Source organism: Corapipo altera, unplaced genomic scaffold (assembly GCF_003945725.1).
Source record: "Corapipo altera isolate COAL_440 unplaced genomic scaffold, ASM394572v1 67, whole genome shotgun sequence".
In the NCBI taxonomy this organism is placed as follows: Eukaryota; Metazoa; Chordata; class Aves; order Passeriformes; family Pipridae; genus Corapipo; species Corapipo altera.
The window spans coordinates 6,792,655-6,818,432 of NW_020884906.1; the positions used below are offsets into that span (position 1 = coordinate 6,792,655).

The 25,778-nt window shown below is 52.5% G+C and overlaps 2 protein-coding genes across 3 annotated transcripts; both read left to right on the forward strand.

Moving 5' to 3' along the window:
* Positions 1-25: 25 nt before the first annotated feature.
* Positions 26-12,501, forward strand: ACAD10 (acyl-CoA dehydrogenase family member 10). 2 transcript variants are annotated; one of them, XM_027652088.1, is made up of 15 exons: positions 26-100; positions 697-895; positions 1,506-1,654; positions 2,425-2,619; positions 4,159-4,317; positions 5,139-5,298; positions 5,674-5,821; positions 6,131-6,199; positions 6,949-7,130; positions 7,630-7,780; positions 8,626-8,771; positions 9,290-9,463; positions 10,151-10,482; positions 11,919-11,984; positions 12,234-12,501. In XM_027652088.1, exons 2-15 carry the CDS (start codon positions 736-738, stop codon positions 12,309-12,311), a joined length of 2,169 nt encoding a protein of 722 aa, XP_027507889.1. In that variant the 5' UTR covers positions 26-100; positions 697-735; the 3' UTR covers positions 12,312-12,501. The 2 variants fall into 2 exon arrangements, with proteins under 2 accessions (XP_027507889.1, XP_027507891.1); XM_027652090.1 differs by lacking the exon at positions 11,919-11,984.
* A 2,273-nt stretch (positions 12,502-14,774) lies between these two features.
* Positions 14,775-24,851, forward strand: ALDH2 (aldehyde dehydrogenase 2 family member). The gene is made up of 13 exons (XM_027652092.1): positions 14,775-14,960; positions 16,007-16,111; positions 17,404-17,544; positions 17,772-17,851; positions 18,359-18,470; positions 19,287-19,415; positions 19,924-20,037; positions 20,419-20,521; positions 21,190-21,374; positions 21,711-21,875; positions 22,523-22,680; positions 23,852-23,966; positions 24,260-24,851. Exons 1-13 carry the CDS (start codon positions 14,838-14,840, stop codon positions 24,290-24,292), a joined length of 1,563 nt encoding a protein of 520 aa, XP_027507893.1. The 5' UTR covers positions 14,775-14,837; the 3' UTR covers positions 24,293-24,851.
* Positions 24,852-25,778: the final 927 nt, after the last annotated feature.

Genomic DNA, 25,778 nt, shown 5'->3' on the forward strand with positions numbered 1-25,778 from the left:
TGACGTCACCGCGCCGTGACGTCACGGCGGCGGGGCCGCGCCGGCACCGGAGGAGCGAGAGCGGGGGCTGAGGGGCCGCGGGGGGTCTCGCGAGAGGCGGGTATGTTCTCGCGAGAAGGGGGAGCCCGAGCGGCGGCGGTGCTGGGACTGGGTACAATTCGGGGAATTCGGGGTGGGAAAGAGCTCCGGGAGCATCGAGGCCGACCTGGGATCCAGCACCATCTTGTCACCAGAGCACTGAGTGCCACGTCCAGGCGTTCCTTGGTCACCTCCAGAGATGGAGACTCCACCACCTCCCTGTGCAGCCCCTTCCAATGCCTGACAACCCTTTCCATGAGGAAATTCTACCTGATGCCCAGCCTGAACCTGCCCTGGCACAGCTTGAGGCCGCTTCCTTTTGTCCTGCCCCCTGTTTTCCTGGGACCCCTACCTGCTCCAATTACTGATTAGCAATTAGTGTGTGTGATTAATGAATACCTCAGTGGCTGCCCAGGGTGGAGTCCCCAAGTCCCCATCCCTGGGAGTGTCCAAAACACGAGTGGAGGTGGCAATTTGCCATATGGATTAGTGGGGCTGGTGGGGTTTGGTCAGAGGTTGGACTTATTTTGGATGTCTCTTCCAACCCTAACGATTCCATGAATAAACATTCACCCCTCTAATTGTCTATTTGTGCCCTATTCTCTCTCCTCTGACCAGGCCAGCTCTGAGTTTCCCTGGACCCCCCTGTGTCTCAGGATGTTCCTGAGGAGCTGTGCCCATGCCCTGCTCCGTGTCAGGATCCAGCAGCTCCCGCGGGGGCTGATCCGGTGCCACGGATCCAGGCGGAGCCATTACAGGGCCGTGATCTTTGAGGAGAGCGGGGTCCTGCTCCCAGACCCCCACAGCACAGCCACAGGTGTGTGCTCCCAGTCCTGAGCTCATGGGATGTCCTCAGTTGGGAGGGACCCCCAAGGATCATCCAGTCCACCCTCTGGCCCTGCCCAGGACATCCCAACAATCCCACCCTGTCCCTCAGAGCGTTGTCCAAACGCTCCTTGAGCTCTGGCAGCCTCGGGGCTGTGACCATTCCCCGGGGAGCCTGTTCAGTGCCCAGTCACCCTCTGGGGGAAGAACCTTTTCCTGAGATCCAACCTGACCCTCCCCTGGTTCTCATGAGACACCCCAGATGATGAGTGCCATCAAAAGTCATAGAGGTGACAGTACCCACCCTGAACCCACTTGGTAATGAAACTGTCCTGTAGTGCCACCAGCTGATACCACCCAAGGTTGATGCAGTCCTTGAGCACCTTTAGGAACCCTCCAAAGATACCACACCAAAACCAGGGATGAGGTGCTGCAGTTCTTGGAATGCCAAACCCTTCCCTGTGTGCTGGGTCCATTACCCCAGTCCAGCACATCCATCCTCGTGGGCCATGGATCCACCTCAGAGGGTTCCAAGCTGATTTCCCAGTTCTGAAGATGCCATTACATGCTCTTCCCTGGCTTTTTCATTTCTCTCCCTGTAGACTGGGAGGCCCAGAATTGTATTCCAGCTGGCACCATCCAGCAAGCCCTGCTGTCCGGAGGGGAGAACAGTCCCTCCCAGAGGTATTCCAGAGGAGAGCTGACAGCTGTGGAGTTCCTGCAGGAATTAGGACAGCAGTGCTTTGAGATTGTAAGCCAATCCCTCCTCCTCCTCTCCTTGTGCTTCCTGGCTGCATGGAAATGGGATGCTGTGGTGGTTCAGTGAGGAAGGAGGAGCTTGGAAGAGAAATCCTGTGCTGGAAAGGTCTGGATTTTCCATCTAGGAAGCCTTGCTGTCTGAGCAGGGCAGATTTTGACTGCCATCATCACCCTGATACCTGAGCAGGGCAGGCAGATAAATTTCCCTTAATTTCCATCAGCTTCTTTCATAACTTTCTGATTTCAAGACACCTCTTGGATCAGCCCAGGTGAGAAATCAGAGTCAGAAAGCAGCTGGGAGGCTTTGACTGTCAGTTCATACATGGACAGGAGGGATGGAGACCGTAGTCTCCAGGGAGGATTCTCAGATCAGTAGAAGCTCCTCCACCACAGCCCCAGGGACACAGAGCAAGAATCCTCTTGGAATAACATCCTTTTGAAACAGTGTAAACTGCAGGTTCCTCCCCAGTCACTGTTTGCCTTGATCCCATGGCAGGCACAGTCCCAGTGCATTTCCCTTTCCCAAAATCAGCCCTGTATCTCCTCTGCTGCCTCTGTAGAATCAGTAATGTGAGAACACTTGTTTATTTGGGCAAAGCCATGTAGCTGGGATATCCCCTGCCTGCCTCCTGCTGCCAGAGGAAGTAGGACAGCAAGATAAGGTGATCAGGCAACCTACCCACCCAACCGCTTTTATTTTCATCCCTGCTTAAAACCCATTTATGGCTAATTATCATTCCTGGGGTTTCTCTGGTTTCTTAGGCAGATGTCTGTGTTCCAGTGGACTCTTTTCTCTGGGACTTAATCCGGGCTGAGATGATAAAACAGCTCCCCACAATGGCAGAAGCAGCTCGGTGTGTCCGGGCAGAAGGGCTTAAGGCAGCTCTGCTCAGCAACAGCTCATCCCTGGGGAAGGGAGGGAGGTTCCTGGCCCTGGATCGACGGCACTTCGACGTGGTAAGGCTGGATGGATCCTGAATGTGGCTCTGCTGGATCCTAAATGTGGCTCTGCTCCTCAATCTCAGACTGGAATTCTTTCCATGCAGGTACCAAGTGAACAGCACCAGCAGCAGGTGTAGGCAGATAGAGAGCAGTGTAAGAGCCTGGGAAAACCTTTCCTGGAGGGACTGGGCCCTGGAGAGGGGCTGAGTGACTCTGGAAAATCAGAGTGCCCACACAACCACAGTCTCTGTGTAACAGGCACAGGCAGTGATTTCAATGCAGGACTTGGAAGCTGGAACGCCACACAAAAATAAATGTTATTACCCAGTGCCCCTGCCTTCTTTAAACAAAAAAGCTTTGAAAGAGCAAGGACTCTTCAAAGAATTGCAAAACATCCCCTACACTACAAAAAAACCCAGTACCCCAACATGCCAATCTGTGTGAGCTGAGGAGCAGGAAGAGACCCCTCTCCCAGCACAGACCCCTCTCCTAGCAGAGCCCTCCTTCCCAACACACCTCACCTTTGCAGAGATGACACAGAAGATTCTCTATGAACCTCAAGGCTGGTTCCAGTGGCACCATTTGCACACGAGGACTTGGCTCAGCATGACAGAAAATTTGCTTTTTTTTGTGTGCCCCGCTCAAATCTTTGAATTTCAGGAGTTTAAAGCTTGTTTTATAACCTTAAGACAACAAAATATGAGAGGAAGAGTCATATTAATACATTTAAAACCTGTGACTGTTTAAAGTCATCTTATCAACATTATGCCATTATTGGCTCAGCTTTCTGTGTGTTCCTGGTGACACTGGTGCAGTGGGTGATGCTCTGGTGGGATGTCTGTGTGATTGTCACCACAGGGTGTTTCAAAGCACTTCAATAACCTCTCCATGTCACAGCCCATGTGTGTGTGGTACTTTGGAACAGCAGGCAACAGCAATTAGTGGGGAAAAAATAATTGAATGTGGATTTCCATTACTGTTGGCTTTATATCCATCCAGTGGATTAATATTTATTCCTGGAGTGTTATCAAAGCAGGGAGGAAACAGTGCTTGGATTGCTCATGGTCGTGGGAGTTCAGAGACTGACTCAACACTTTTTTGATCCAGATTTGGGTGGATGGTTGTGGTCAACACTTCAGCTGCTGTCAGGGTTGGTTTGGGGTGGTTGGTGGGTGCAGAGCTGGAAGGTGCTCCCATCCAAGGCTTCCTTGGACAGCATTTAGCAATTGGCCTGGGATACCCAGTGAGTCTCCCACATGGGGACATCTCGTTGGATATCTTCCATCCAAGGACTGGCTGATCCTGTTCAGCTGATTTGAGCTGAAGAGCCACAGCCAAGGCAGTTGGCACCCACACAGTCACTGGAATCACGTCCCATCCAGCTGCAGGCCCTCGTTCCGTGTCCTTTATCCCTCACGTTAATTAGACTGTCAGTCTCTTTCCCACCCACCCACCTCCATTTCCATTTCCCACCCTCCCATCTCCATTCCCAACACTGCACAGCTGTCTGTGGTCCCAGCAGGCTCATCCATAATCCATTTGGTGTTGCTGTAGGTGGTTGACTCCCATCAGGAAGGAATTCACTGGCCAGATCCCAGGATTTACAGGCTGTGCCTGGAGCGCTTGGGTGTCCAGCCCCAGGAATCCATTGTCCTCGACAGCAGCAGCCACAACCTGGAGGCAGCAGCCCAGCTTGGCATGAAAACAGTGAAGGTACAAAGCAACTCATCCAGGGCGGGATTTGAGGATGGATTTGGAGCTGTTTGGCTTGAACGGCTCCATATTTTCAGTGGCAGTGCCTGATTCATCTTGCCAAGCCTTTTGTTCCATCCTGTCCTTGTTCCTGCAGGATGTGGCGGGGTTAAAGTAGGGATTACTGGCAGAGTCTGCACTGCTCTGTTTCATTCCCAGCTCCAAACCCTACAGCCAGTGGAACCTTGGAGAAGTCGCTTCTCCTTTCTGTTCCTCAGTTCCCTATGGGAGAAACAGCCCCAACCCTACGGCTGAGCCAACCACATCCACCTGATGGGAGAAAATAAGCCCTATGTAATGAATTCCTGGAAGCTCTGAGGCCTCAGGGATGTGTCAGCTGGGACTGACAGGTTGCCCCCAGGCTTTGGGGACAGTGAGCACGGGGGGGTTTTACTTTGGTGGGGGGACCACTGGGGGAAGGACAAGAGTGGGACTGGTGGGAAGAGTGAACTCTGCTCCCCTGGACTGCACACAGGGAATTCCAGCTCTTATCCCAGGCTCACAGTGCCTATGCCACCATCACAGGTACATGTCCAGGACAGAGACCAAGGCGGGAAGCTCCACGTTGGCAGGGAATGATATGTGAATTCCTGTGTGTCAGTGAATCAGGGAATGACCCATGAATTGCTGTGAGTCAGTGGGTCAGGGAATGACCCATGAATTGCTGTCAGTGGATCAGTACCATTGGACTCACAGATAAATGCATCACAACTGTGCAGGGCTCTTTCTTTCCCGTGAAATTTTATCCTCCACCAGTGTTTCTCTCTCCCTCCTGCTTTCAGGTCGATGATCTGGAGGCAGCACTCAAAGAGCTGGAAACCCATCTGGGATTTCCTTTGCGAGGGTTTGTCCCCTATACTCACTCAGTGGGACCAGGCATGGAAATCCCAAAGGATCAACTGCAAAAGTACCTTGAAAATGTTCTGGGTGCCCACCCAACAGGTATCACAGTGGGTTTGGCCCTTCAGTTGGAAAGCCTGGATATTCTGGAGCCATTGGCTTTTTCCATCATATGACAGATGGATTGAAAAGTAATAATAATGAAAGGCTCTTAATCTTCAAACAGTACAGGCATACAGCTTTCAGTGATCCATAACTGTTTCCCAGAAATGGGAAACAGGATTTTAGGACGTCCTCATTTGGGGGGGGGGGTTGTTGAGCACAAGTTGCCAAAGAGATGCCAGGAATATTCTTGTCCTGTAAGCCATCTATGAGCTACTCCCAGGGGTTTGGGACACAGAGTGGGATCTCAGACCCAGGTGCAGGAAGGGGCTGTAAAACCTGGAGAAGTGCTGAGCCTCTGCTCCCAACTCTCAGGCCCTCTGGAGTTACGGCAGTTTGACCACAGAGAGTCCACCCGGAGCTTTTTGGTCAAGTTTGGGGATCGTTTGCTGGTGCTGAAGAAGGAGAAGGAGCCTCCTGACAGCCCCAGTCCCTCAGGCCCTGCTGTCCCAAGGGAATACAGGTGAGAGGCAGCCATGCCTCACATGGGAGGGGTCCTGCTGCAAGGTGTGCTCAGCAACAGAGCTGCAGGACTTTTAGGGGGGATCATTTGTGATCTCCCCTTGTTTTTCAGAGTGTTGCACAGATCCCAGGACTGTGGGCCATATGAAGGCTTGGGTGCTCTTCTTTCACCCACCCCAGCTGTGTTATTGTAGTGTATTTAACACTGAGCACAGGACTCTGATGTGTGTGTCTGCCTACAAGGGTATGTTCCAGTACTGATTCCCTCCTGCCTCCCTGTGCTGACCCAGCTCTCTGACTCATCTGGCAGGCTCCTGAAGGCTCTCTCTGAAGCTGGTGTTCCTGTTCCCACTGTACTTGCTCTCTGCGAGGACAGCAGGTAATCCTGGCCCTGGGATCCTGTTCCTGATCCCAGCTTTTGCTCTGTGCTTGACAACTGCACCCAAATTCCCCCAAACATGAGGAGAGGAGAGAAGGAACCAGAGCTCACAGAGTGCATTGGTGTAGTTAGCATTTGCCATGTCTGGGGCTGGAGGAGCCTCTAGAGGTTCAAAGGACAGAAACACTTTTATTTGGCTTGGTTTAGATGTGTCCTTTTTTAGCAATTAATCAAAATGCTCCCTCTGAAAAGCAGTTATAAAACAATGTTTTAGGGCTTCCTGCTGACTCAGTGTGCTCAGGTTTGCAATGAAGAGGGGTTTTTTCAAACTGCCAGACCTCAGACAGCCATGACAGCAGCAAATCTGTGACCAGGACACCCCTCATAGCCTGCAGGCAGCTCAGATCTCTGCTGGTTGCAGGAACAGTCTCTGCACTGCAGTTAAATGTGTGTCCAGCATTCCTGGTGTTTGTGCGCAGCCTGACAGCCCAGCTCCACACCCACTGCAGGGAGGCAGGGAAAGGGCTGCTGCTGGAACCTCCAAGCTCAGCTTCCAGGAGCTGGAGGGACCAGGGCTGATCATGGCACAGCCCTGTGCCACTGCACACCAGCCTGGGCGGGGCTCAGGTGAGTGCTCAGGTGCTGCTGAGGCTGCTCTTCCCCTATCCATGTTCAGGGGGCGGGTGAGCTTTGAGAGGTGGCAGTAGCAGGATGAACTCAGTCCCATCAGTTCCCCCTTGCTTTCCCAGCACCCTTGGCTCACCTTTCTACGTGATGGAGCTCTGCCCTGGCCGTGTCCACCACGACGTGTCCCTGCCGGCGCTGCCGCCCCACCAGCGCCAGGCCCGGTACCGCGCCATGAGCCATGTCCTCGCCAGGATCCACGGCGTGGACCTCAGGGCAGCCAGGCTGCAGGACCTTGGGGAGCACGGTGAGAGGAGGCCAGGGATCCTCCATGTCCTCCTGTGTGTCAGCATTTCAAGGGATAGGCTGGATGGGCCAAACTGGGGGCAGTGGGGAAAGGGAAAGGGCAGCCCAGTGTCTGCATCCCCAGGTGTGGTGGGAGGGCTTGGAGAGCTATTTAGATCCTCCAGTCAGTGTTTCCTGTAAGGAGTTCCCAGAGCTTCCTGCCATGAACACAAGCTGCACTATGGAGTAACTTATTTGCAGGAGGAACTTGCTTGCTGCCATTTCTGACCAAACCTCCTCAGCTCCTCCAGTGCCTCAGCAGAGCCAGCTCAGCTTCCTGGATCTGGTGGAGATCAGATTTGTCCAGGATCAGATTAAATCCAGTGCCCAGTTAACAATGTACAAGACCCCTGGAAATTGCAGTTAAACTCAGGGTGCTGGACTGAGTTCTGCTTGGCTGTTGGACTTTTTCTGCATCCCTTTTGAAGCCTCTTTGTGCCAGTTCCTTTTCCCTGTTCCAGGTAATTACATTCAGCAGCAAGTTGAGACCTGGACAAAGCAGTACCGAGCTATGGAAACTCACATTATCCCAGCGATGGAGAGACTCATCCAGTGGCTGCCTCTGCATTTTCCAGAGTCTCAGAAGACAACACTGGTACATGGTGATTTCAGGTACTGCCCTGGAGCACATCCCAGGCAGGAGAGAGGGACAGGGAGTGTAAAGTGACACACAAACAGCTTTAGAGCAGTCCAAAAGCTGGGCTTGGGTCAGGTTCAGCATCCCCCAGGGAATGAGATCGAGAGTTTCTTCACCCAACTGCTGCAAACACTGGTGTAACACTGGAGGATCATCAGCTGTTTCTGCAATACCCAAAAATCAGCCCTGGTGCAGTCATGGAGTGGGGTGGCTGGGACAGCGGGGAGGGGTGCTGAGTGATGCCTCTGTGCTGCCAGCCCCTGGCTGGGTCCTGCCAGGGCTATAGGCCTGCATTGGAGGTGTATGCCAGGTCTGGCCCAAGGCTCCTTCCCTCAAAGCTGCAGGAGCTCTCTGCCCCTGGAAGGGTGGCTGCCCACTGTGGCTGCTCCCTAGGGGAGTCCTGCCCTCTCCTGGGGCTCAGACTGGTGAGGGCTGTGTAGGATCTACAGCACGTGGCAGAGCAGGGTCTGCAGTGGCTATGTGCCTTTAAAGTGACCAGAGCATCCCCTGGACAGTAACCTGTGTGCTTCAGTTTATGATTAGCCTGTCCTGTAACATTTGATGATGATCTGAAGCTCTGACTAACTTGGTTTCACTCTCCAAAGCACAATTCATTTCATCATTAACCAGGGAGTTCACTACTGAGTAACCTCTGTCCTCTGCTTGTAGAAATTTAATGTTCCACTTGTGCAGCCTCCCAGAGGACTTGGCAATTTTTGAAGAGAGTGAAGAACACTGGAAAGCACCTACTGCTGCTGAGCACTGGGATTTTTTTCCCCCCTCTGGAGACTTTTCTGATCTCTTTTTCCCTCTGATACAGGATGGACCACCTGGTCTTTCATCCAGACAGGCCAGAAGTCCTTGCTGTCCTTGGCTGGAAGTTTGCAGCTCTAGGAGATCCCTTCTCTGATTTGGCGAATAGCTGCATGGCCTATTTCCTGCCACCTCACTTTAGTGCTCGGAGAGGTACAGAGAGGGGCAAAGCCAGTGTGACACAGAGAGAGGAACAGAGCTCAGAACAGATTAGCTGTGCCCTGGGAGCCCTGGCACCTGGGCTCACTGCAAGGGGCTCTGGGTTTGCATAGCTTGCCCTCTCGCATCAGCTCTGAAGCTGGGCAACTCTTTTGGGTGGGAAAGCTGCGAACCACACCAGGAACAGTTTGTCCACAATTATACACTTGTTAAAAGGAGTAATTTAGGGTTAAACTGAGAGAAAAATTCTTCCATCATTGAGGAGGAATCTGTCAGTCACGGCTTTCACAGTCTCACCCTCACCAAGAGAACTGCCCTGTGTGCACTTCACCTGCACGGGCTGGTGTCCAACCCCAGAGTTCTGTATGGAGCCAGCCCCAGTGCAGGTCCTGGATGGGTACAGGTGCCTCCATGGAAGCTGCCTGGCTCTGCCACAGGTCTCATGTCATCCCTAGGGAGCTGTGAGCTCCTCTCTGTCAGCTGACTCACTGTCACCCCTTCACACCTTCCAGGCTTGAGGAAGTGTGATTTGAGGCAGCTGGGAGTTCCCACGGCAGAGGAGTATTCCCAGATGTACTGCGGCCACATGGGAGTGGAGCTCCCGGAGAACTGGAATTTCTACATGGCCTTTGCCTTTTTCCGCCTGGCCGTGGCGTTGCAGGGGCGGCACCAGCGCTGTGCGGCAGGTGAGGAGCCCAGCCAGGGCAGCTCTGCCCTGCACAGGGCACAGACACAGCACAGCTCTGGGGAGAGCTCCCTCTCTGAGCCAGGGAGGTCAGACCAGCAGGGTTTGGGCGCTCCGGGCTGGGAAATCCGGAGAACTCTGAAATTCCAAGTGCTACAGCAAAGTGTGGCATGTCTGGCACACTCTTGTGCTTACAGCACAGAGCTCTTGTGGGAAATGAGGGCTCAGAATGAGAGATCTTGTTTCACTGATGAGCGGCCGGGAAGCAGACATCCAGTGATGTGTGTTCCAGAGGGATGGGAATAGTGTCCTGCAAAGCACAGGGCTGCCTCCCTGCTCCAGCACAGTCTGCTCCTGTTTGTGTGGATCAGAGGTTGCTGTGAGGTCTCCTCTTTCACGGTTGAGAGCTCAAAGCCGTGTCCTACAGGTGGAGCTCTCAGACCTTCAAACTCAGCACCAGCCTCGTCCAAGGGCTCGGGAACAGGGAGGTGGTGGGAACTCTCGTGCTGTTCATCTGCACACAACAGTTCTGGCCTTGGAACCCTTAGCAGAGAAAAACGGGATGTTATTTTCACATCCCTTTGAGAGGGTTTTGTGGGCTGTCCCAGATGAGGGCACATGGTGCTGTTTGGGATGTGACTACATAAGAAATGGCTCTTTGAAACAAGTCCTGCTCTCTTGTCCCCAGGCAGCCCAGCCCAAGGTGACAGCAGCCCTCAGGATGCAGAGTTTGTGGCTGACCTGGCTTGGGAGTTTGCCATAAAGGAAGGATTCCGTGTGTTTGAGAGCCTCCCCCCGACAAAGCTGCTTGCACGACATTCCAGCACCTGGGCCGGGCGAGGGCCATTTCCCAGCAGGAGTTACAGCACCTGGCCACGTCCTGTGCCCAAGGTTCCCTTGGTCATTCCTCCCATCAGCCCCTTGGGGATGGCCCAGGATCTTCACTGCAAGCTGGAAAATACAGTGGGGCTTTCTGAGTTCCCAGCCCAATGGACTCCACGTGCTCTGCCAGAACTGCAGGTGAGATCTTCCCCCCTGGAGCTGCTCTGCTGCACCTGCCCCAGGGTGGGGGTCGTGGCCTCTGCCCTTGCTCTCCTGATCACATCAGACATTTGGCACTCACAGAATCCAGTGGCTTGGAGGAAAGGGATTGGGTTCCCATGGCTGTAACAGAGTTCATATCCTGGTAAACAGTGATTTCATAAGCTGGAACACCCTTCCAAGGGGAGCAGATTAATGCCAGCCCAGCTGTAATTACTGGTGCTGCTCCACCAAGTCCCGCCATCAGTGCTGATGGTGTGTCCAGAGCTTGGCTGGGCTTGGGCTTTCCAACCTACCAATCCAGGGAGGAGATGGCTGCTTGTTCCCTGTCCCTGATCAGGGAGGCCTCGCTGCTGACTCTCTATGGGAAAGAGTGAGCTAATTCCCTTCATAGTGTCCCTCTGGTGCTTCCTTGAGAGGTCCCTCAGAAGGTCAGGGAGCTGCTTGTACCTCCACAGCTCTCATTCAGTGTGAATGAAAGCAAACATCCCCACCCTTGGGCTGCCACTGAGATTATACTCTCAACTATTCTAGTGGCTTTATCAAATTCTAATGGGTTATTTAACTACCTTTTAGCTGCCAAAAACATATCCCATCTGTTGTTCTGCCCTTCCAAAGCATTTCCTTGTGCTCTGGCAGAAACCAGCAAACCCCAGTGTTTCAGAGTGCTTAGCAGCTGATCTGCTGGGAAGGTGGGAAGGGCAGGGAAGCAGCAGTTGTGGGGAATTTGGGAGTGCTGGGATGAGCAGATCTCCTCACCTTTCTTATAAATACTCATTTTTGCCAAACATCAGAACAGTCACACTCTCTCTACTCCATGCCTGGGGCTTGTGGAGACACTGCTGCCTGTGTGTGGGACCACGGAGTCCCCTCATCCCTGCCATCTCCCCATCCATCCCACTGCTCTTTCCCTTGGCATCGTCCCTGCACTGCCAACCTTTGCTGTGGAAGAGTGTTGTGAAAGCCAGGGGAGGAGTCTTGCTGCCTGCAGCAGAAAGATAATGCAGAGAAGGGTTAAACAGCCAAATATTCCTGGCCTGGAATTGCCACAGTGCTCCTGGGCTGGGCAAGGGCCAAGGGCACGGACAAGGCTGCTGTGTGCCAGCTGGCACTGCTGGGATGAGTTTATTCCTGGGAGCTTGGCAGCCCTTGGCTGAGGCACTCCTGGCTGAACAGGGCAGGATCTCAGCTGATCCTGCCCTATCCCACACCAGGAGCCAGCAGACTTTGCCTGCTGGTCCCAAAGGTTGCCCGTCCCCACAGTTCTCCGGGGAGATCCTGCCCAGAGGAGTTCAGTTTCTCCCTCAGACTGGCTATCAGAGGGGCATCAGGGTCATCAGACACATTATTAATGTGTCTTAATAATAATAATAATAATAATAATAATAATAATAATAATAATACTCTTCCCCCAGGCAGAGCGTGCCAGGACCAAAGCAGAGGCTCTAGTGGCTGTACAGGCCATGGATCAGGGCAGCCAGGTGAGCAGATACCTAATGCTTGAGCCTTCCCTGACTCAAAAAAACAAAACAGGGACCCCCCCCTCCCTCCTAGGGCCTCCTCCATCCCACTGCAGCATGGGGCCTGTGAGCATGAGGGGTGATTTGTCCTGTGGGGCTCCCAGGAGGATGTTTCCCCAGCACTGTGTTCCCAGGGCACTCCCTGCCATCCTGCCCTGGTCCTGCAGCCCTTTCTGTGCCCAGCTGGGCTCTGATCTCACTCTCCCACAGGTCTCTGGAGCAGAACATCTCCCCAGTGCAGATCCCAGCCTGGTGCTTCCCTTGGACCTGAGCTCCACGTCTGGCTGAGGGTCCCATGAGGGTCCCAGTCCTTTGGAGACTCGGATGGAAAACTAAACCATCCACTGTGGCACAGGAGAGGCCCTTGTGCTAAGGGCAGCCTGTGAGCTTCCTAATTCCAGTGCTGTTTGTTGTTATCTGTGCTCAGTGCCTTTATTGCCCAGCTCAATATGGGGCAAAATCCATCCTTGGACCATGAGGCTGCAGAGAGTCAGTCCTGCAGCAGGGAGAGTTGGTCAGGAATGACCTCAAGGACTCTGGATTCAAGGGAGACTCTGGAGCTGAGACAGTGCCTGGCCCCTGGAATTTGGAGGACTCTGTTGTCCCGTGACTGCAGTGGGTCTCTCTGGGTCTCTTCGGGGATCATAGAGGATGCAGTCTGGATCAAGGGGGGATTTCAGTACTTCAGGGAGGCCAGAGCAAGGGGAGAACTGTGGGAACAATCGTGGTAATTCCAGGTTCTTTATGTGTGGTATTAGTTCAATATTAAAGTGATGGGCACAGTTCTTTGGATTCTCCAGCTCCTCCAGCGTGGGCACAGCCTCACAGCCCGCTTTCACAAGGCCACATCCACCTGCCATAGGTGGGCACCACATCCCTGCTCTCAGGGACACAAAGGGCACTTCCAGGAGCCCTGGGGTGGCCATGCTGGCTGCCCAACACCAGGACTGTGGAGTGTAGGGAAGCTGGTAACCTGAGCTTTGGAGTCTCCCAGGCTCTGGGGTGAAATTCCACCTCAACCTCAGGCACTTGGCTCTGCTGTGGAAGAAGGAGGGAGCCTCTATCTGAGCCTGGATCTGCCCAGCCAAGCAGGCACTTGGCTTCTGCACCTCCCACCTTCTCATCTTTCAGGCTCAATCGCAGCCCCTGCAGGGCTCAGAGCTGGGTCTGCCATCGAGGTGGGTTAGTGCTGCTGGGTCTGTCTGCCAAGCCCCAGGGAAGGAAAGGGGCTCAAGAGGAGCATTAACACAGGGCTAGTGTTCGATGTCATCCATTTTCCACCATGGGATCAGCAGGACACACATGGGGGCTTAGCCCTGAGCTGAAGCTCAGCTCTGTGACGTGCCCTGTGGATACACAGCCTGACCTGCTCCCTCTGGGAGACACAGGCACATCTCTGCAGGTAAAACAGGTCTGTCTGGTGTCTCCCACAGTGGTTTAACACATGCAGGTCTGTAACAGCATGGAGAGCGTGTTGGAACAAGTGGTCCTTGCAAGTGCCATCTCCTAAAGGGCTGCCCATGACCTGGTGTCTGGAGCGGTGAAGGCAATCGGTCACCCTTCAGGGGATACAGGGGGACAGGGATGAGAGAGGAGATCCTGTCCAAGAGGATTTCTTTTCAGCTGATCCAGGATACACACAGCCTAATCTGAGTCCTGCTGGATAACCTTGGGCAGGCATTTTGCCTGGGCTCTGGGCTCTGTGGTTCCTCCCTGCACAGCAGGGCTGAGATTCCCCTCCTGAGGGAAATGCCTGGAGAGCTGCAGATGCAGGAACCTCCAGCAAGACTTTCAGCACCCTGGGTCTTCCAGGACACTGGGGGAAACTATATCTGAACTGACACATCCTGCAATTTTTGTGGCGCCTTTTATAAACCAGAGCCATCCCTGTGACCTTTCAGAGACCCCTCACTGAAGAAGCCAAAAAAGTGCAGTCAGACACAGGGTAATACCACAGGTTTCTTTGGGAGATTAAAAACTCTTGATGCTTTTGGTCTGTGGCTTCCTTAGTGATGGTGATGATAACTATGAGCACACACCTGTTCCCTGCAGGTGAACCTGCACTTGGGAGCCTGAAGTTGCACAAGGCATCTTAAGCAAACAAGAAAAAAAGGCCTTGAGCCATTGTTGGGAGTGATTTTACAAAGCCTCTCCTTTGTATGCACTGAGTAATGTCCCTGTTGTGAAAGCACTTGAGTGTTTTTGTCCCACTGCCAGACACACAGGAGCTTCTCTTTTGGATTCCCTTGTGCGTGGTAGTGGCGGCACAGGATGGTCCAGGTCCCCAACTTTTCCCTCATCACATCACTTTCCCACAAAAGTAACCAGCACAAGGGAGATGTTTTTGGTTTTTTTCTCTGCCTTTTTCCTAATTGTTTCCTGCACTAAGTTCCCTGGGCAGGGACAGGGGCAGGGACATGGGCAGTGTGGCATTAGCTGGACGCTAATGAGGCATCCCCGGTGCACCAAACCAAGCCTCATTTGAACCGAACTGAGCTGGGCTGAACTGACCCGAACGGTGCTGAGCCCAGCTGAGCCCAGCTGAGTCCTGCTGAGCCACGCTAAGCTGATCCAAACGGGACCGTGCTGAGCCGAGCTGAGCCAAACTGCGCTGCCCGCACCGAGCTGGATCGAGACGATTCCATCCGAACCAAGTCACGCCAAGTCAGTTCTGGGCAGCACCGAGCCGAGCCGTGCAGGACCCAGCCCCGTGGGCCGAACCGTGCCGAGGTGGGCGGGGCGGGGCGGAGCGGGGCCGCCCCGAGGAGCGGGGCCCGGCCCGGCCCAGCCCAGCTCAGCTCGGCTCAGCTCAGCATGTTGCGGGCGCTGGTGCGCAGCTCCCGGCTCTGCCCGGCCCAGCTCCGGGCGCCCTTCTCGGCCGCCGCCGCCTCCCCCATCCCGGCGCCCAACCCGCGCCCCGACATCGCCTTCAACAAGGTAGGGCCGTGCTGGTCCCGGCTCAGCCGGGCTGGGCCGCCGGGTCCGGGGCTGGGACATCCCGGTGGAACGCTGGGAGCGCTGGAACCCCCGGAGATTTGGGCCCGAAACCTTGTGCTGCGGGAAAATCCCACTGGAAAAGCTCCTTGGGTGCCCTGTGGGGCTCAGAGTGTGTGTCCCGCCACCATCGGGCTCTGTCCCCATCCCCCGGTGGGCTCAGCATCGAGAAAAGGAGGAAACTCTGGGAATGGGAATGAGGAGGGGAAGGTGCCTGGCTGGGTGCTGGTTATCTGCAGAGATCAGACCCTTGTTCCAGAGCAAACGCTGTGGGATCACCTGTGCGGGGTGCTGGGGAAGGCAGCATTCCTCTCCCAAGGAATTCCACTCCTCCCCGGTGGCTGTGGCCAGGCTGGCAGTGGTTGGCCGAATGCTCGGCGAGTTCTGGGCGAGCACCACGATCTTTGCACTCGTGCTCCTGTTTTGGACCTGGAAAAACAAATTCACCCTTTGAAAGAAAGAAAGAATTGGTGAAAAGCTGTTGTTGGCACTTGGTTCTGTTTCAGAACAGTGCATGGGAGCCTAATAGAATCAGTTAATCTGGGAAATAATAGAATCATTTAAGTTGGAAAAGACCCTTAAGACTGTAAGAAATGCTGCAAAAACTCTAGTGCTCTGTACAAAATCAAATAACTGTATGTCTGTGCCTAAAGCATTTTCCCACTGCTCAGTCTCCTGAGTTTCCCAGTATCCCTGCACACCTCCAGCCAGGCTTCCAGGTCTTACAGCGTTTTCCCAAGATGGGAACTGCTTCCAATTCTCGTGCTGTTTGCTGAGCTGTGAGTTCTTTGATTAACTCGAAGCTGTGTCTTTTGTTGTGTGCTTTTAGGCTAAAATATCTCTTTCATATTGATGCAGGTTTGGAGCCCACACAAGTCAAGTTAAGCCCTTTTAATTAAAGCCTCCTCAGCTGCCATCAAAGCAAGCTCCCCCAGACTTCACTGGGCTCTGGCTCGAAGCTTCAGCTCTTCTTGGCTTTTCCTTTGCAGATTTTCATAAATAACGAATGGCACGATGCTGTCAGCAAGAAAACCTTCCCCACCGTCAACCCAGCCACAGGGGAAGTCATCTGCCAGGTGGCTGAGGGCGATAAGGTGAGTGTGGTTTGGGTGAAATGGGTTTGTTTTCTGTGTGAGCAGGTCCAGAGGGGCTGCAGAGGAAGGTACCACCTCCCCTCTCACCTGGGCAGCTCCACAAGGGCTCTGTATGCAAATACCTCATCAAGTGCTGCTTGTGTTCTTCCTTGACTGCCACTCTCAACAGAACCTGGATTTGCCCTTCCCAGCACCAAGCTGGGACTGGGAAGGGCAGAGAGGAACAGATGTGGTGTGCAGCGGAGCCAGAGTTGGGAGGTTTGGGAGCAGTCCTGGGCAGAGGTTGCTGGGATGGGCAGGGATGAAGGCAGACACCTCTGTGGTCCTGTGGGTGCTGTGCTGGCAGCGTGACACAGAGTCACGGTGAGAGAGGACATAGAAGGTCAGGATTCCCCTCACAGACCCTTTCTGCTGCAGTGGGAGACCAATCCCAGCCCTATGAAATTAAAAAATTAAAAAAAAGAACTTGCGGGGAATAGTCATATAATCATCCCCTGCCTTATGCAAGGCCCTGCTAAGTGTTTGTGGCAGAGCTGAGATGGTGTTTCCCAGCAATTTTGGGTTCTTCCTACAGTCTGGAAACTTGTTTGAGTTCCCCAAGGGAGGGGTGAGTGAGGGAAACCCTTTGTTGTTTGTTCTCCGTGGCAGCCTGGCTTGTCCTGGCGAGACCATTCCAGCAAGCCAGGACAGAGAACCAACCAGAAACCAATTAGTGCCTGACAGGACAAAATGATGGATCAGAGATCTCTGATCAAGGAAAAACTCCTCTAGTCTGAATCCTGAAGAGTATCAAAAGCACACTTCCAGAGCTTTTTCTATGCCTGGTTCTATGATGCAAATATTAACCCAGCAGGTGACACTGCAGAAATAACTTGATGATGTTTGCACTCGCTGTAGTTGAACTAATAGGCTGAGTGAGGGTGGAGGTGGTGGCTGCACAGCTGTTGCACCCTCTGCTGCACTACCAATCCAGTTCCCTCTTCCCATGGATACAGACTGGCTGGGAAAGCTGTGTGGGCTCCAGTGCAGTGTTTGTGCTGAGGCTGTGCTGCTGCAGTGCTGCCTGGGCTGGTGGTCACAGGACAAACCCAGGGGCTGTGGCCCACGTGCTGATGGTGTCTGGCAGTGGGGCAGCTGCCAAAGCTGCAGGTTCTTGTCCCCAAAAAGCCTGGCACAAGCAGCCACTCTGGCTAGGGGTTGTTTTCTCCTGGAGAGTGGACTTTGAGAGAGAGAGAGAGAGAGAGTGTGGGCTGGTTATTCCTTTCTCACCCTCTTCCTGGCCTCCTCCGCAGGCAGATGTGGACAAGGCGGTGAAGGCAGCCAAGGCAGCGTTCCAGCTGGGCTCTCCCTGGAGGAGGATGGATGCTTCCCAGCGGGGGAAGCTGCTGCACCGCCTCGCCGACCTGATCGAGCGGGACCGGGCCTACCTGGCGGTGAGTGTTGTGCTCCATGACCCAGCTCTGCCCACGGGAGTCGGTGTCCATCGGGTGTCCCAGGGCTTCACCCACAGCTCAGGCTGGGACAGGGCTGCAAAGGGTGGGGAGGTACTTTTGGGAAGCTGGAAGCAAAAGGCCAACATGCAGGACAGATCCAGACTGCAAATTACCGAGTCAAACCGTACACTTGAGTTTCCCCCCTCACCCATTGTTGTCTTTCGCAGGCTCTGGAGACTCTGGACAACGGCAAACCCTACGCCATCTCCTACCTGGTGGATCTGGACATGGTGGTCAAGTGTCTCAGGTTGGTGTGAGGTGACAGCCACAGCTGGCCCATGGCAAACAAACCTCTCTGCAGGGGCAGGACCAGGTCCCTCCCATTCAGGGGCTGTGGGGTCTGGAGCTGACTGGTGGTTTCATCTGGCCCATAGCAGAGTGTCAGACACCTTGGGTTTACCTTTTGCCATAATTCCTGTGGCTTTCCAAAGGTTTGTTAACTATACATTGTCTCATGTTATACACAGGTCTCACACTAATGGTGGTGATCCGTTAACAGCACAGGAATGACAGAATTTATGTTGTGCAAAGTGCTGGCAAAAGTGGAAGACACAAATATTTGAATTTACTGGGCACCCTTAACATCCCCTTTTTGGGAAATATTTGCATTGGGGTGTGTTTTAGGAAGTGACTGAAAATGGGAAGGAAGCAAATAGCTGGAGGAAATTGCTCTTGTTTTCTGTTGATGGGACACTTGTTATTTTGTAATGACTGGTTGTTTTAAAATCAGTGACCAAAACATTATTGTCTCCAGATATTGTGCAGGCTGGTCGGATAAATTCCATGGGAAAACCATCCCCTTAGACGGAGACTTCTTCTGCTACACCAGACATGAGCCAGTGGGAGTTTGTGGACAGATAATCCCAGTAAGTAAAATGTAACAGCAGTTCCTGCAGCATTTCAAGAATTCAGTGTTACAAAGAAGTTACTATCTGTTGCTGCACCGATGCTTCCTCCCTGTGGTAAACAAAGCTCTGCTTGCACCAGCTGGGAGGGCTCTTCCTTCACTCTGGGAGTTGATTTCATGGTCTCTGAGTAACATTTACTTTGTATCTGCTGACTAAAAATAAAATATAAAAAAGGATTTAACCCCCTTTATAGCAGTTACCTAGCTCAGAACCACAATTAAGTTTAAACTACTACCTAGAATCAAACCCAAAATTCCATGTGATGAGGCAATAGGGCTCGAGGGCAAAAATCAGCTTTTCTGTGTGTGATGTTATTTCAGTAACAGGGTGGTTTGTCAATAACAAGCAGCAAACACATTTGTACAATGAGCCATGGATAGTGTTACCTCTCTGTGGGAGCAGCCAGGGTCTGATTTTTGTGTGCTGTATTTGCATGTTCTTCATACTTGCATTGAGCAAGAGCTGCACATAAACACCTCCTTGGTCTGCATGTGCTGCCTGGTCATTACAAACAGGCTCTGTTTCAAAATGCCCCAAAAGAACATTTAATGGCTAAGGTAAAAATTATTCCCCAAAAAAGCTGGGGTTTTACAGCTCACACTTTGGAGTACAGTTTTCCTGCAGTGCTTGAAAAGGAGGCAAAGACTGAAGAGCAGCTCTGGGAAGATCCAGGACTGCTTCCACAGGTGCTGATTTGAGTGAAGCTCACTGGGTAGTTACTGAATAATCAGAAACTTTCCAGTTCAGACCAGCAAATCCCTCCTTGTTTTTCAGTGGAACTTCCCACTGCTGATGCAAGCCTGGAAACTGGGGCCTGCCCTGGCCACTGGGAACGTGGTGGTGATGAAGGTGGCAGAGCAAACCCCCCTGAGTGGCCTCTACGTGGCCAGTCTGATCAAAGAGGTGAGTGCCAAGGCCAGGCTTCCATCCCCTGCTGGAGTGGGGAGAGATCCACCCACACTGGGATGTGACAGGAACAGGGAGGGGCTGTCTGCTCTGCAGAGGGGCTGGATTGTCTTGGGTCTCTTAGCGTTGATTTAGCAAAAAAAAAACAACTCCTTTTGTCCTTATAAATGTGTATGCAGAGAATGTAGATGTTGATTAAGGAAGGACTCTTTGAGGTTCAGTTAAACAATGAACTCCAAGGTGATTAGAAAGTGAACATATATATATATGTGTGTATATATACAGATCCAAACTGTGCTTGGGATGTGGGTGGGGAGAGGAGTTGTCCTGGTCACTGCAAACTGAGCATTAAAAGCCCAAACCAATCTTAATTTCCCAAAGTGAAAGTGAAGTGGAAATGCTCTGTTCCTGGTGGGAGGCTGACTGAGGGTCACTAACAGAGGAGTGGAGGTGAAATCCTTGATTTGTAAGAGGAATAACGTTGCTGTCTCCTGGGAATTGTCAGGCTGGATTCCCACCAGGAGTGGTGAACATCATCCCTGGCTATGGGCCCACGGCAGGGGCTGCCATCTCCTCCCACATGGACATTGATAAAGTGGCTTTCACTGGCTCCACAGAGGTAAGGGAGCACCTCAACCTTCCAGCCCTTGGGATGCAGGGAATATCTCACTGCTGGAGCACTGTTGCTGTATAAAACACTGGAGGTGTTTGCCTTTTCTGTATAAAATACTGGAGGTGCTTTGCCTTCTACATCTCATTTTAAAAACTACAGCTGATTCCAGGGTGTGACATTTATTTTTGCATTACATAAGACTTTTATTCTTTAGAATATTTCCCATTGTTTCCCTTAAGCTGCTTCTTACTGGAGGTGAAACTGGGCAGCCTTACAGCCCTGACAATGAGGGGATTATTACTGAAGTGCTGACTGAGGTGTAAACCCAGTGCCCTGCCAGGCTTTGCTGATGGAGGAGTTAATTCCAGCCCCTGCTCTGTTCTGCAGGTTGGGCACCTGATCCAGAAAGCTGCAGCAGAGAGTAACCTGAAGAGGGTGACCCTGGAGCTTGGAGGGAAGAGCCCCAATATCATCATGTCTGATGCAGACAGTGAGTCCCTGCCGTGTAAAGTTTGATCTGTGCCTTTTACCTTGACTTTCTGCAGGCAGAGCTGGAGGGCAAAGGAAAGGAAACCTCTGCTGTCCAGCCCTGATTCCCCTGGGCTGGTCTCACCCAGAGTATCAGCACTGCTCCACTCCCACTTTTTTTTCCCAGTGCTGTGAAGTTCAGCTGTCAACAACCTGTTGTTTCAGTATATCTTCCCTCAGTCTTTGCTCCATTTTTGGTTTAATTTCTGTTTCTCTTGGAGCATACCACTCTTCCCTACACTTAAGAAGTCCTGGTTCCCTCCTCCCTTGCATACAGTCTCATTTTTGGTCTTGATGAACCAACAAATGTGCTTTTATATGGCAGCGAGGGAGGAAATTCTTCTGGATCTAAAAAAAATTTGTCTTTAATACCTGACAAATTCAAATTAGGGCTGTAATCTGCCTCAGATTAGGTATTTTTGTCTAGTATGGGGTGCCTTAATAGACCCTCATATGAATGAAACCCTCATATGTATGTAACTTCTGCCACACCAAAGCATGGAAAACGCTGCCAACTGACAGGACGTTGTACCCCCATCAGTCTCTGTGATAATTCTTCTAAAGAAGTCACCTTCTGACTCTGGTTGGGTTAATTTGCTGATTTGTTTTCTCTCCTCTCCCCACTCTTAGTGGACTGGGCAGTGGATCAAGCCCACTTCGCCCTGTTCTTCAACCAAGGGCAGTGCTGCTGTGCCGGGTCCCGCACGTACGTCCAGGAGGACATTTACAATGAGTTTGTGGAGAGGAGTGTTGAGAAGGCCAAGGCCAGGGTGGTCGGAAACCCCTTCGACTTTAAAACTGAGCAGGGGCCTCAGGTAAGAGCAGGAAATGCCCTCAGCTGTTACCTCATGGAACAGTCCCAATCCTGAGCCATAGTGTGTCACTAGATTAGAATGGAATTATCCTTCAGTCTCTTGATTAACCTCCTTTGAACTGTCCCATGATCTCCTTGCTTGTGCAGGGGGGAAAGGTTAATTAACCATTCTGATGATTCCACAACCTGCACTTGAGGCTGGCATTTAAAAATGCTCCCTTTGAAGCTGGCTGGGCACTCTGTTGCGACTGGGAACTGCTGGAGCACAGCAGGTGGGAGCAGAATCTACTTTCCCCCCAGCGGAGGTGGAGCTGATGTGTGTCCTCATGGCTCACAGGTGGATGAAGAGCAGTTCAAGAAGATCCTGGGTTACATCAGCACTGGGAAGCGTGAGGGAGCCAAACTGCTGTGTGGTGGCAACGCCGCTGCCGACAGGGGCTACTTCATCCAGCCCACGGTCTTTGGGAACGTGCAGGACAACATGACCATTGCCAGGGAGGAGGTGAGTCCTGCAGCACCTCCCTGGCCCTCACCTTCTCACTCGTGGTCACTTTGCCCCCTCTGATGCAAAAACCTCACAGGTTTACAGGCACTGGGTGTTCATGAGCTGTGAAACTCTTCCTAGAATTATCTTCCCTCCCGATTACATCCCGGGCCCTGCGGAATAGGGGAAGTGATATTTGAATTTCATGTCCTGTGTGACTTCTTACACCCATACACAGCTCCCACATCACCCACATGACCCCGAGTTTCTAAGTCTTTGATGTTGGTAAAGTAATTTTTCATGTTTGTTTGGTTTGGTTTGGTTTTGTTTAAATGTTGAGATCAGGAACACGTGTTTCTAGTCAAATGCAAGTATTGACACAAAGCAAATTGTTAGATTGGTAATGATTCATACTTTGGACTTGTCCAGAGGGAGATTGAATGTACCTGAGCCAACAAATGTGGAAGGAAAATAACCAGTATTTGTTATTTCCCTCCAAAAGTGCCTGATTTTCCTAATTTGCCATATGAAAGCTCTGGACCTGTAGGATAAAAAGCAGAATGTAGGTGCTGTGCACAGACCCAGAAAGATTGAGGCTGCAGTCAGGAGGTGTCTGCTTATCTACCTTCACAGAGATTTCCACCTGCTCTGTTTGGGTGTTGCAGATCTTTGGGCCGGTCATGCAGATCCTGAAGTTCAAAACCATCGAGGAGGTCATTGAGAGAGCAAATGATTCCAAGTATGGGCTGGCAGCCGCCGTGTTCACCAGGGACCTGGACAAGGCCAACTATGTGTCCCAGAGCCTGAGGGCTGGCACAGTCTGGTGAGTTCCCTCTGCCTCCTCCCAGAGCTGCCAGGAGCTTCCCTGTGTGCTGCCAGGGCTCACTGGGCTCATTCTTTGATAGCCTGTCCCTCCTTTGGATCCACTTTTACATGTACTTCACTGAATGTCCTGTCAGACTTCAGTTGTGATGGTAACTGTTGGTAAAATTGTTTATATATATAAATAATACATATATATATATTTAGGTTGGAAGTATATTTAGGCTGGAGCTCCTCTGCTCTGGAGCCAGGCTGAGAGAGGTGGGATTGTTCAGCCTGGAGAGGAGAAGGCTCCAGGGAGACCTGAGAGCCCCTTCCAGGGCCTAAAGGGGCTCCAAGAGAGCTGGAGAGGGACTTTGGACAAGGGCCTGCAGGGACAGGACAAGGGGGAATGGCTTCCCACTGCCAGAGGGCAGAGTTAGATGGGATATTGGGAAGGAATTCTTCCCTGTGAAGGTAGTGACAGGCTGGGATGGAATTCCCAGAGAAGCTGTGGCTGCCCCATCCCTGGAAGTGTCCAAGACCAGGTTGGACGGGGCTTGGAGCAACCTGGGATAGTGGAAGGTGTCCCTGCCCATGGCAGCAGGTAGATCTGGATGAGCTTTAAGGTCCCTCCCAACCCAAACCATTCCATGATTCTATGATTTATATTAAGTTTCCATACTCCCACTGTGAATTAAGGAATGGGATGGGGGAGAAGCAATCCAGTGCTGCAGGCTCTGAGTGCCAGCAGTGATGGGATCACTGGGCAGGGACGTGGCTGCTGCAGAGGATGTTCTGCTCTGTCCTGAGCCTGTGCCAAAGGCATCACTACAACACCAGTTTCCTGCTCTAGCACAAGATTTTGGAGATCCAGGATCTCACTGTCTTTATTTTTTACTTTGTTTTAATTGGTACTGAGGGAACAAGTGGGTGCTTCTGGTACCTGAGCTCTGAGGGGGGTGAGGGCAGCACTGGGACAATGAGAGATGGTAACAGATTCCATGATGTTCTGTATGATAAGATTTCAGAATTAACTCTGTTGCCTGAGAGAACTGGCAAATACACAAATTCTGCAGACAAACTCCTCCCTTCCTCTGTTGCAAATAGATCAGCTGTCCATGTGCTGCCAAAGGGCTCTTCCATGAAGAATTCCTGAGCTCTGGGTGTTTAACCCTTGGTTTCCATTCCAGGATCAACTGCTACAACGTGTTTGGTGCCCAGGCCCCCTTTGGGGGCTACAAGGCCTCTGGGAACGGGCGAGAGCTGGGGGAATATGGGCTGGATGCCTATGTGGAGGTGAAAAATGTGAGTATCCCTGTGCCCAAAGCATCCCCAACCCTCTGCTGGAGCTCCAAGTTATACCTGTGCCTGTTGGTGTGGGCTGGGCTGAGAGCTGCAATTCTTCCTTCTGGTGCTTGAAAGCAAATTGGAGCAGAACTGTGACCCAGACCTGGAGACTCCCCCTCTCCCTGAGCCTTCCCAGTCTCCAGACCTCTCCCTGTCCTCTGGTTCTCTCCTGCTGCCTCTCCAGTGACCACCCCTGAACAGTCTCAAGAAAAGAATCACTTGTGACTTTTTCTTCTTTTTTTTTCTTCTAGGTGACAATCAAAATTCCACAGAAAAACTCCTAAAGGGAAAGACAGCAGCCTCCCCAGGAATTTGGAAACACTTCTGCAGCTTCATGAGACAAAAAGCAGCAAAACCTCTAAACATGCAAATATTAGGTGCAAAAATAACCTAACTCCGCGTTGAGATATTTTTTTTTTAGAAGGTATTTGAAGGAGCTTTTGTTAAAAAAAAACACATTACTTGGCTTTATCTTTTTAAAATACCAAATACAGTGACTTGAGCACTAACACGAGATGGGTTATTTTGGGTACAATCACCCACATGAGATGGGTGTGATCTTTCCATCTGTATCTGATAGATATGCTTCTTTTTTCCCCCAAGAAATCATTGAACTGCTTGTTTAGTCTAGGAGGGTTTATACAAAGTAACAATTCTTTGTTGGCTTACAGAGCTGGCTCTATACCCTTGCCCTATAAACTATGTATGTCCCTCTTGTGTGAGCAGACTGAACTCGGTGTGTACCTGGGCAGGGAGTGAAATCTGTGAGGTGAAAGTGTTTTCTTGTTCCTTCCTGCTCTTTGCATCCACTCCCAATAAACATTCCTGTCTCAGTGCAGCCAACCCTACCTTTGTTGGAGGTTTGTGCACACAAATCCCGGCCTCAGCAAGCGGTTTTTGAGGGTTTTCGCTGCCTTTCTGCCCTTCCCGCTGTCCTTGTGCTGCCTTAAAGGAACTCCTACACCTGCAAGGCGGGTAGAGCTACCTGAGCACCAGGGGGTGTGAAGGGGGCCTGAGCCTCACTGAGGGCTCTGGGAGACACCTCCCTGGTGTGGTTACGAGGGGTAGGGGTCTGTGAGGGGACACGGAGGGCGCAGGGCAGGTTCCGAGGCTCCTTCTCACTGTTCCCCCTCAGGGCCGCTAGGGCGACCGTTGCCGGAGATCTCGCGAGACTACGCTGCGCCCGGCTCCTCAGACCAGCAGGTGCACTCAGATCTCGCGAGACTTGGCGCCGCTCGGCCCCTCACGACCCGAGGAGCCTCCATTCCCCTCACAGCGGCGGAGCCTAGCGATCTCGCGAGACTTCGCGCTGCCCGGCCCCTCAGACTGGCAGGCGCGCTGAGATCTCGCGATATCTCTCATCTCCGGACCCGACGAGCAGCTTCAGCCTCGATCACCGCCTGTCCCACGAGATCTCGCGAGACGTCGCGCCGCGCGGCCCCTCATGACCCGACGCGCCTCCATCCCCCTCAAATCCCGCGGGCGCACCGAGATCTCGCGAGACTTCCTGGGATGCCGCGAGAGGGGCGGGCCGAGGCTATTAACCCATCTCGTGACGTCATTTAAAAGCGCCCATTCTCTCGAAAGCCCCCCGGGGACCTTGCTGGCGCTGTCTCTCTTTCAGAGCCGCCCCTGCGCCGCCTGCAAACCGCTCCAACGGCGCGGCGGTGGCGCCGAAAATTGCGGGGTGCGCGCGGGGCGGACGCAGGGATCCAGCCGTGTCCTTCCGCGGGGGTCGCGGCGGCGGCATCCACGTCGGCGCGGGGCTTG